General features: G+C 35.6%; 1 protein-coding gene across 6 annotated transcripts in view; it reads right to left on the reverse strand.

Annotated features, from left to right (window-relative positions):
- PRKD1 (protein kinase D1) overlaps positions 1 to 12,289 on the reverse strand; it is a 322,843-nt gene that overhangs the window by 63,254 nt on the left and 247,300 nt on the right. For 5 of the 6 annotated variants that reach the window (XM_025442322.3, XM_049113594.1, XM_049113595.1 and 2 more), the window contains exon 5: positions 6,741 to 6,764. The exons of the other annotated variant lie outside the window; for it this stretch is intronic. In XM_025442322.3, coding sequence (XP_025298107.1) covers positions 6,741 to 6,764 — 24 coding nt within the window. The remainder of the gene's footprint in view (positions 1 to 6,740; positions 6,765 to 12,289) is intronic. 6 annotated transcript variants of the gene reach the window in all.

Consider the following 12,289-nt stretch of genomic DNA (forward strand, 5'->3'; position numbering starts at 1 on the left):
CATCATGATTGATCTATTTAATTTAATAAGAGTTTCCTGGGGCAAATCTTACCTGAATGCCCCATTCAGATGCTGCAGGACATAGACCAGTAAATACATCTCTGTGCCAAATAACTTTAAATCTAATAGAATTCTGGATACAACATGAGTTATTATCAACAATCACAACATGTGCTCTTCCCTTCTTTCTGGTATGTGGTTCTTTCTCTTTTATTCTTCAGATTTCAGTTCATATGTCATCTTCTCTGAGAGGCCTCCAGACCACCCAACTTATTGCTCACTCCCTGTTCACACTCTGTTACTCTCTGGTACACCAGCCTGTCTCCTCCAGAGCCATTACTACAGCCTGCAACTGTCATATTTACCTATCTGCATATTGGATTTTTATGGTTTCCTTTCAATAGGATTCTCGAGGAGAGAATCTTAATGGTTTTGTTCATCACTGTATTGCCAACTTCTGAAATACTGTCTCACACAGAATAAGTACCCACATATATGAAAGTTCGAAGAAAAAATAAAACACCCCCATGGGGGAGGCAAAGGTGTCATTCAGAAAAGACACTTCCTCAAGAATAAGCAGTTGGGGTGGCTCAGTGGTTGAGCCTCTGGTTGAGTATCTGCCTTCGGCTCAGGACGTGATCCCGGGATCATGTCTCTCTGGGGCTCCCTGCAAGGATCCTGCTTCTCCCTCTGCCTCTCTCTGTGGCTCTCATGAATAAATAAATATTTTTTTTTAAAAAAGAAGCATTTCGTATGCACCCTGAAGTGAGTCTTGCCATGAATGACTATGTCGAGATTACCTAGAGATTTTTTATATACTCTGATACCTGTTTATCTCTCTTGCAAATGATTACCTAGCCCTATCCCTAGTCTCTGATAGTAAAACACTGAATGCTCAGTCTGAGGCTACTTTCTGAAGCAAAAAGAAACAATCAACTTCTCTCAGTAGCACTTAGATGAACATACTACCTCTCACACAAGGAGTAAGGGATTTTCCAGTACAGATGATGAAACATACAGTTGTTGGATGAAAGATACGTCTAAAGACCCCTAGGAAATGGAATTCACTTGGAACACTTATGTTTCCAAGCCCTGCACTTCACTGAGTAGAGGGGAGGGTAGAGTGTTTCCCTGACTTTCCATTGTTCAGTGCTATTCTGTTACAATTCTGATTCTACACCCCTTGAACTGCCTCCAAGCAGATCACATAAACTAGTTTGGTTCCTCACTCAGTTGGATACTCTAAGTATGTATAGCATAAATAAAAGCTAATCAACACCTTTTCATAAAAAGTGAAAAGAGTTGCTATAGGGCAGGGAAAAAAAAGTGTGCCCTTGCTTAGTGGTGATCGATGCTGTATTTTACAGCAGAGAAAGCATTTCTTAATGTTTGCTGCAATTTGTGAAAGCTTTCACAGTAATTACATATGTATATGTAATCTCTTATTAAAAATACAAGGTGGTCTGGATTTTTCTGAGTGCTAAAGTGATCTTGAGAGTTACAGTAACTTTTTTATTGCATCACTCTTTGGGGGGTAAACAGAAATGAAGGGTAAAGGAACTTTATTATTTGCTTAAGTGATCCACCCTTGGCAGGGAAAGTACCAGAGCTGTTCAAGAATTGTTGCAAATTACAGGCACTGTTCTTTCAAAATGTCAGTTACCAGCATCCTACAAATGGGATCTTGGAGGAAAGGGGAGACATAATATTAAGATTACCTCTCTTTTTACTTAAAGGCAATGTGACCTCAATGCCTTGTGCTCTAAATGTACATAATAAAAAGGAGCATTTCCACTGAGGAAGAAAATAATTTTGTATGTCAACAGCTTCTGCTTTGGGGCTTCAAATGTCAGAACAGGTCTACACATAGAAAGTGAGCTAGAAGGGAAACTAGATTATGTGGAAAAATCAAGAATAGTGATGTTAGGAAAATACATTCTCATAGTATCTGACCCTGCCTAAGTTGACAGAGGGCTGGTTTGGGTTTATGAACACAGGAAAGCTAAATGAAATGATCTGGAAAGAGGCTGTCCCATTGATGACTGCCTTAGAAACACCAAGGAAAAGCATGCCAAAAACATAGTCCAAGGCTACAAAGGCTAGCCTTTCTCCTCAAAAATAAGTATGACTTAGGGACTCAAGAACAACTTTATAGTATCTTATAGAATCAACCTATAACACTAAATGGTGAACACGTAGCGCTGTGTGTATAATGTGTGTGTATGTGTGTGTGTGTGTGTGTGTGTGTGGACTTGTGCTTCAGAAATGTGGTAGAACCAAAGACTGGATTTTGATGTGATTCAGTTAAAAAGAGAGAAGAATAAGATGAGACTTTTTCCTCATCAATTTTTAGTTTAAGAAAGGAAAGCACTACCTTTACAAAATTATACCACTCAGTGGTATTTTCAATGTACAGCTACAGAAAAATAGGTATCACCAAAAACTGGACTGTTAGGAGAAAGAGGTATATATATATATTTGTTCATAACTTCTGGGCATTGTTTCATCTTACATTTCACTATATTTATTATCAAAGTGGCAATACTTTTACTCCTCTTGAGAAGGCAGATATCAGATGAATCAGAAATATCAGAAATATGAGAAAACCATATCTAATGAAGCAAGTAAAATCATGTATGTAAATATTTCTGAAAGCACAGATAAATACTTTAGAAGCTGAATTATTTCTCAAGTTTCTGGAAGACTAATTTATAATACCAATTCCAATCTTCCACTTTCCGTCCACTTCATTATTATTTCTTCTAGACAAAACTTTATTTCCTTTTTTCTAGGTAGAAACATTCATGAGGATACAAGCTCTCAAATTTAACGCTGAGTAATCTTTCTTTTTTTCTTTTTTTCCATAGTACTCAACTAAGAGCTCACTAGGACCTCAGAATCGTGACTGGTCAGGAATTAAGTAAGAAGAGACTGAATTGTGGCCAGGTCTGGTATGACTAAATTAGACTAAACAAATGCCTATTATTGATAACAAGGGGTGGGAGGCTATCTTATATCGTAAGGTAGGGAGCAGTGTTTTGTGTCTTAAAGCAAAGCTGTTGGAAGTGTTAGGGAAACTACGGTCTCGTTTCTGAAGGCAACATAGGCCCTCAGAGCCTGCTTTAAAGATCAGTAAGTTAGTTCCCAAGACCTATATGCTTGTAAGTGTGGGCAAGTGGTAAATGTAAATGTCCCACTTCCCCAGGGCAGTTCATGAAGAATGCTCCTGAAGTGTTTACATTTAGAGTTACACATCTGGAAGTTTTTGTTCAGAGCATGAATTAATAATGTACATATACGAAGCCAGACACACTGAATGAAATCAGGCAACAGCTGATTAGTAACACGTCAAGTAGACCACACACTCTTAATTTTACTGAAGGGCTCCTTCCTGACAAACCCACCACTGCATATACTCTTCTAACTCTCAGGGGGTGGAGATGTGCTGCTGGTTCAAGAATTCTTGGATGTGTTTCCTCACTGAATGTGTACACTGCCCAGGTCAGAATCTGGAGAAATAGTTTACACAATCATCAAAAGAAATCTTGCAATATCTGGTAAATGTACTGCATGGATGTTATGGTGCATATTTACATGGAAAAATGACTTTTTAATTCAGATGAATCACTAAGATTCCTGGAACCCCAGAACACAAGAGTAATAACAATTAAAGTCTCTATTTCTAGATAGACTTTGCTACTTTGGAAAATATCCTGGAAAATATTTATTTGGTTAGAAATATCATCATAGTTTCATTCAGGATTAGAAATAGCTTTTTTTTTCATCGTTTGCTCATTTGAAAAGAATCTATCTTGATTATTATAAAACATATCAGAATCATATCCAGTAACAGATAGATAATGCAATACTGGTAATCTCTTTTCTCCTTTTTTTTTTTTTTTTTTTTTTTTTTTTTTTTTTTTTAGTGAACAAAAACTAACTGAATGAGTCATGGGGGGGAGATTTTTCTAGGAAAGTATGCAAGCAACAGTTCTTTTTAATACAATGCTTGTGTAATTAAATGTGAGTCAGTAAATGTTATGAAAGTAATAGCAGTTTGTGGCAAATTGTTATTTAGAAAATATGCACCCTTAATAATGAGTTAAACTGAATATTGTCTAACTTTCATAAAAACTAAAGAATGCAAAAAGTGAGGATATAAAACAGTCAAACACAGAGAAAACTTTTGGAATGAGCAATATATTTCCTACTATTAGGCAGTCTGAATATTAGGAATTACCAAAAAGACTAGACTAGGAGCATTTAATTTCACCAAAAACAAATTCTCTGTAGAGCCGTTTAACCTCAAAGCTCCAATAGTAAATGCTTCCTGAAAGACATTTAAAAATAATTTTAAAACTTTAGTAAAGTTCTTAAATTTTAAAAATCCCATAAGACCTAACTGACTTAAAAAAAGTATCATCAATTATATTCTGTGGTTGCAAAGGACATCACTGTCTTAAATTCTGCTTCATTTTCTACTTTGACCTCAGCTCCTTTACTCTGGGGTAAAAAACATTCTCCTCAGTCATTTGCAAGAGTATAATGTTTAATCTGGCTGTATTGATTAATTTTCAACAGGCTATCTATAGTAAGAAAATGAGTGAAAATATGTCTTCTGTCTGTCAAAATAGCAGTGTGAGAAAAGATGTCAAAAGCACACATAAAACTGAAAATATACTTTCATCATAGATTAACAGAGGATTAATCATATATAAAGATTCTAAGCAGCCAATAAGTAACTCAACAGAAAAAAAGATAAGCAATTGACCACAGGTGAAATACAAATGGCCAAAAAATATATGAAAAGCTGTTTATCTTCCAATAAAGAAATAGTACTGAGGCACAGAAATTGAGGCTATGTTTAAAAAAAATGAAAACCTAATCAGTATAAGAGATTAGGAAAATTAATATATATCCTTGCAGTATAATACCAGGAAACTTTTACAAAGACATATATACTATATCTATTTGTTTATACACTGGCCATTTATGCAAGCTCCATAAGGACAGAGAATTTATGTAATTCTGTATGCTTCTGCAGTCCAAACCTAAAAGTGTTAACTGACCAAGACATAACATGGAACCGTGATCAGGTTTCTATAACAATTCTGCAACTTACAATTCTGTCACTAATATATTGGTCAAATTTTATACATCATTTTCTTCCAAGGCAGCTATAAAGACAAAAAGTCTACTATCTTTCAAAAAAATTGTATATAAACAAGTTCAAGAACAACAGCTTGTGCAGAAGAAAATGCATCTTATTTGTATCAAGAGCCATCCTGTGAAGGCCTGGTGGTTATACAACTTTCACAGAAAAGTTGACGATCCCCCTCAGTCCCTTAGATAATCTGTTCCTGATTGCAATGTAGGAGAAGGAAGTTAAAAATGCTTCCCATTCTTCTCTGGCTTCATTCCCGAAGGACAATCTAAAGAGAAAGATACTAATTCCCATTTCAAATCATGTCTGGACGGCATTTAAATGACAAAATTTAAATTTGCAAGAATAAAAAAAAAAAAAAAAAAAAAAAAAAAAAAACAACATTTACCTAGCTTTCGCCCTGGACTTTTCTAAGTAGGGCACATTTTGAACTGGGATGATTTTTCCAAACACAGAAATTTACTATTATTGAAGTAGATTTCTTCATTTTATATCTTATGAATCAAGATATCTTGACTTCTCAATTTTATTTAACCTAGAACATGTTCTGGCTATGTTTTCATTAGCTTCCTTTGTTAGAGTTATTTTAACAAGACCATCTAAAAATGGACACTAATACTGGTATTTGCAATTTATAGTCTCATGAAGAAAAGTAACAATATGTCAATTCTCAATTTGCCAGAAGTATGGAAATGAGGAAAACTAAATATTAACAAGTCAATTGGTCAGAACAAGTTATCATAATAAAAGCACCACTGTATACTGTGCTTTAACACTTGATCTAAATGCCTTTCCTCCATATCCAGGCTATCAGTTGCTTAAGATAAATAAAGACCGATTTTGGAGGGGGGCTTAATAAAATGCCTAGGAAGGAAATTTTTGAATTTTCTAAATATAATTTCTTCTGGGACTGAGACCTTGATATATCCACTTGCATACCATCCTTTAAAAAAATAACTAAATAGACTGTGATAATACATTAAGGATTAAAAGCTCCCTTCTTGGGATCCCTGCGTGGCACAGCGGTTTAGCGCCTGCCTTTGGCCCAGGGCGCGATTCTGGAGACCCGGGATCGAGTCCCACATCGGGCTCCCGGTGCATGGAGCCTGCTTCTCCCTCTGCCTGTGTCTCTGCCTCTCTCTCTCTCTCTGTGTGTGACTATCATTAAAAAATTAAAAAAAAATAATAAAAGCTCCCTTCTTAAAAAAAGTTATATTCATCTTCAGGCAGTCCTTCATGTATGCCTTACCATGCCAACTAAAACGTGTGTGTGTGTGTGTGTGTTTTGGGATGGTGGCCTCCTTTGCATGGCTCTGTGGTACCTGGCTTCAGGATACAATTCCAGTATGCATGCATTTCAGTTAACACGCTACTGGGTAAAGTGTGTGTGGACTGTGTCCTGTTCCGTTCTCAACCTGTCTTTCCAGTTTCATAGACTCAATAGGTTGGATTCTGAGCTAAATTCTGACCTGATTGTTCTCATGGAGTCAATACCAATAATTGCCTGACGTCAACCTGCTGGTTTGTAAAAAGATGGTGAAGCGTATCCCTATTGTCAGGTAGAGTCAGTACCTACCTCGAAGCCAGGACTCACAGGAGACTGAAGCATGAAGTTGTAAGAGCAAAAAGCAGGCAAAGATGCAGAACAAAGGGGGGAAAAAGACAAGAAAATGGTGTTATTTGAAGAAAGCAATGCATGTTATCAATAATGTTTTATATAGATGCCTTTTCCAATAAAATGAGACACTGATCAGCCTTCATTGCCACGGAGACATCCAAGTTAGAAACTACTTGTTAACATTTAAATGGAACCACAGACACTAAGTCAAGATTGCAGAAACACAGTTTACAGTTGTGAGTTGGTAGAGGTAAAAAAAAAAAAATATATATATATATATATATATACACACACACACACACACACACACACACTTGTTACAGTGTCAATGATGAAAGACAGCTCTTTCACCTTGTTGAAAATAAATTATAGTCAGAATGAAGCATTTTTGACCTTTACATGAAAGATTAGATTTTCTTCACAATAATTCAACCTCTCAATGGGAAAAGAATGAAAAAGGTCATCAAAGTAATCAAATGTTACACAGTTGGTATCTGCCTGCAGGCAAGAATAAGCCGATGAAAAATTAGTATCAGTCAGTGGTTTACAAACCTGGGAAGTCCAACAGTGGCTTATAGTTTTAATGAGAGAACTACAATGCATTCTCTGCTCATTTTAGAGTCTTTGTTGCATATCATTGTTTTCTGTCTGATTTCATTCAAGGGTTGGAGTATAATTTAAAAGTAGAAAGGCTATTCTGAAAAATTGTTTTCAGAGGAGTATCAATGAAAAATGTAAGAAACTACTTGGTTAAGTAGACAATACATATCCCATATTTACACTGAATATGTTCATTTCATCCCGAATCAAAACCAAAATACAGAGGACTCTTTTTCTTAACGAAAATGCATGTCTGGGGATCCCTGGGTAGCTCAGCTGTTTAGCGCCTGCCTTCAGCCCAGGGTGTGATCCTGGAGTCCCAGGATCGAGTCCCGCATCGGGCTCCCTGCATGGAGCTTGCTTCTTCCTCTGCCTGTCTCCGTCTCTGTCTGTCTGTCGGTCTCTCTCATGAATGAATGAATGAATGAATGAATGAATAAATAAATAAATGAATAATTTTAAAAAACACATGTCCATTGTTCTCTGAACCCCCATATCCTATTCTGCAATATTCAATCTACAATCTACTACCTTGGGAAGTAGGGTACATTTAGAATGAGGTTCTGCCAAAGTTAACTGCTACCCAATAATACCTGCTACAATTATGGATTGACATGAAGCATATGCAGAAGTCAGGGTACCTAACTGCTCATTTGAATGGATTCAAACAGACTTTTAAGAGTGCTGGGGGGAAGACCTTCCTTTGTCTTAAAGTCCTTCTACGTGGACTTAGAAGCAAATTGACAGGAGACAGAATAATAGGAGAAAATCAAATGTAATACGTGTGCCTCTAGACACAAAATTCCAAAGACAATGAGGCAACATGAAGCTTATATAAGCTAAGGAAAGTAGGGTCTGAGGATTTGAAAGGGAAGAAGGTTATTACCAAGAAGGTGACGGGAGAGGGGAGATGTTGGGAAAAACAAGTTTGTCCTATTATGCTGTTCTTTAGGTAAAGGGGAGTCTCTATTAATAGCTTTCTTCCTGTTATAGGCTCTCTTTTCCAATGTAAGGTTAGGCAGTTATGGAGGAGGCAGAGAGCTTTTCCTGCATCTGCTGGGTTTTGATTGCTTTTAACTTGAGAAAATATGCTGAAATGGCCCATCTTGGGGCAGCCTGCCCTGGGGCCCCTACAAGGTAAAATAATAACCCTGTTCATGTGTTACTTTTATGGAACATTTTCATAGATTTCAGAGATGGCAAAGCTTTCTCTTTGGGAGTGGAAATCAATCAAGTCTCTCAACTTCCAAAATAGGCATTATTCTTATCCTCATCAGCATACCTGATACGATTTCCCTGCCATTTGTAAGCCATGAATACCTTTACTCCAGGCTCTCATGAGCATTCAGTTTTGGCTGAGTGCTATTCAGCTCATGATATTTGAAGATGATCTAAGCTACATATGTTCACTTATTTCTCTAAGATACCATTTCTCAAAGTGCATTTTCCCCCATAGGATATCCTTAGGTTTTATGAGAAAAAGGGGTTCCATATTTGAGTCAGTATAGGAACACTGATTTCATTATTCCAAGACTTCCAAGGCCCATAATTATGCTTAATATATATTATGATGTCCAATACATGGATGGACGGAGAAGCACTTCTCAATATTACCTGACCAGGAAATTTTTTTTGCAGGATATTTGATGGGACCATTACTTCCAAGAAAAAAACAGGGAAGAACACAAAGCTCTTTCTACTTTGCTATCAACTTAGAATCACCAGAAATGTATCTTGATAAAGATAAAGAGAACCATCTATTCCTTTAATAGTTGGCTATAATATTATGCTATAGTTTTGCTTTTATTTTTGTTTTCCCCTTGAAAGAAGATCATCTGAATTATGCTTTTTCATCTGTAGTGAAAACAACTGTAGAAAACAATGGTATTATGCAAATTACATGCATATTAGGATGATGTGACACATTGCTTTTCATTTAGTGGCCAGAATTTGTTTCCAATTATTAAATAATATAATTCCTATAATCCCATTTTCAATAACTGATAGGAATTTCAAAACTAAGTTTAATTATTAATTATTCTGATTAATATTAATATTTTATTATTTCCTACATGACCTGTGATGAAGAAACCTAATAACTTTATAACTATTTATTTCTAAGCTTTTAGCTATTACAAATAAAGATACAAATATGCTTATAACAATACTATTCACATTGGGACCCCCTCAAAATGAAGACTCAGATATAAATCTAACCAAACATGTATAAGATCTATATGAGGAAAATTATAAAATTCTAATCAAAGAAATAAAATAAAAACTAAATAATAGAGAAACATTCCATGTTCATGGATGGGAAAATTTAATATTGTGAAGATATCAGTTCTTCTCAACTTGATCTATAGATTCAATGCAATCTCAATCAAAATCCTAGCAAGTTATTTTATGGACAGCAACAAACTGACTTTAAAGTTTAGGAGGAGGGGATCCCTGAGTGGCGCAGCGGTTTGGCGCCTGCCTTTGGCCCAGGGCGCGATCCTGGAGACCCGGGATTGAATCCCACATTGGGCTCCCGGTGCATGGAGCCTGCTTCTCCCTCTGCCTGTGTCTCTGCCTCTCTCTCTCTCTCTGTGTGTGACTATCATAAATAAATAATAATAAAAAAATTTAAAAAAAAAGTTTAGGAGGAAAGGAAAAAGATCTAGAATACCCAACAAAATATATTAATATAATATTAAAGAGGAAGAACATAACTGGAGAACTGATGCTACCAGACTTTAAGACTTACTATACAGCTACAATAATCAAGACAGTGTGGTACTGATGAAAGAAGGGACAAATAGATCAATGGATCAGATAAGTGAGCTCCAAAATAGACCTTCATAAATAGAGTCAACTGATGTGTAACAAAGAAATGAAGGCAATAGGATGAATATTACTAAGTAAAAGAACACAATTTGGAAAGGGTACATACTGTATGATTCCAACTATATGATATTCTAAAAAAGGCAAAGGTATGGAGTCAGTAAAAGCAACCCTGGTTAGCAGGAATTGGGTGAAAGGGAAGAGAGAACAGGTGAAGCACAGAGGATTTTTAGGGCAGGGAAAATACTTTATATGCTACCATAATGATGGATACCTAATTATGCATTTGCCCAAACATAAAGAATGTACAACAAGACACTAAAATGAGACTTTGGGTGATTATGATGTGTCAGTGTAGACTCATAAGTATTAACAAAAGTACCACTCCAGGAAGTGATATTGATAATGGAGGAGACAATGCACATACCGGGGGGGCAGATGGCATATGGGAAATCCCTGTACCTTCCTTTCAATTTTGCTGAGAACCTAAAAAATGAAGTCTAAAAAAATTAAAAAGCAAGAAACAAAAAATATGCTTGTGTGTATCTTTGTAGATGTGTCTATAAACACTTCTATTGAATATAAACCTAGCAGAACTGTGGAGTGGCATAACATGCATATGTCCAGCTTTAGAAGATAAATGCCAACCATTTGTCCAAAGTTGTTGAACCAATCTATATTCACAGTAATAGTATATGTGAGTTCCAGTTGCTCAGTATCTTCATTAATACTTGTTATTATCAGGGTTTATTCAGTGTTAGACATTCTGGTGTAGAGATATTTCACTTTAGACTACTTAATAACTAATGACATAAAAGTACATTTTGATGTTTATTGGCTGTACTCTTTTATAAAGTGCTGTTTAAGTATTTATGCCTGTGTCTTAAACGGGGTTGTCTGTCTTCTAAATTTCTGTGGGTGTTCTTTATACTTTCTGGATATGAGTCTTTTATAAGATACATATGTTGAAAATATCTTTTCCCATTTGGTGACTTGCAGAAAACAATTACTTAAGTTTAATGATGGTATTTTTTTGCTGAAAACAATTACTTAAGTTTAATGATGTCCAATTTATCACTCTTTTCCTTTTGAAATCAGTGATTTGAGTCCTATTTAGAAAAGTTTTTCCAACTTCGATTTCTTGTAGATATCCTTCTATGTTATCTTCAAGGAGCTCCCAATCTGTCTTGAAATAATCTTGTATATGGTGTAAGGTAGGGTCAAGATTCATGTTTTTCATATAGATATCCAATTGGTCCCAGAAATGTGTGTTGAAAAGACCATCCTTTTGTCACAGAAGCAATATCCTTGACAGAAATCAGTTGGCTTATACATATGTACACGTATTTTCTAGGCTCTTCATTCTATTTGACTGGTTTATTGTTCCACTCATGCATAATATCACCTTGTTTTTTAAAAATTTAAATCTTGTGCAATACTACGTTGTCTTAACTGTGGCTTTATAACACATTTGAAAATTCTCCAGCGTGGCTCTACCTCAGGGGTTCTCAACCTCAGTATGACCAACATTTGAGGCCAGATACTTCTTCATTATGGGGCCTGTTCTGTGCATTGACCTCTATGTGATTTCCTTCCTTCTGAGACATTGGTCCCTCAAATCTTGATTGCTTTAGTTGTTCTTGGGTACCTTCAAATATTACTTTATTCTGTTTTCTTTTGTTACATTTTATTCAGCTTTTATAATTGTCCCCTGTAGGACAGTTTATCAGATATAAGCATCTTCAGAGTTTTGAAAGAGATTGCTAACTTTTGCCTAAGACTAAGTCTTGCATAACATGGTTTCAATTGGTTTTGACTTTTCCCAAATTCCACAAGAACATTTGTAAATAAAAATAAAAATAAAAAGATGAAAAATAAATAAATAAAAAGATGAGGAAAGCATAGAGAAATGATAGGATCATTTAATCCTGACTTGTGCAATTTTCTTAAAAGTCTATAAAATTGATATAGTCTTAAGTATAATTATATATAATGATAGAATATATTAATGTATCCTACTTAAAAACCTATTGAGTTTTTCTCATTTCCTTCTAATATTGGTGATGGTTTATGAAAAGGTA

Source organism: Canis lupus, chromosome 8, assembly GCF_003254725.2.
Source record: "Canis lupus dingo isolate Sandy chromosome 8, ASM325472v2, whole genome shotgun sequence".
NCBI classification, from domain to species: Eukaryota; Metazoa; Chordata; class Mammalia; order Carnivora; family Canidae; genus Canis; species Canis lupus.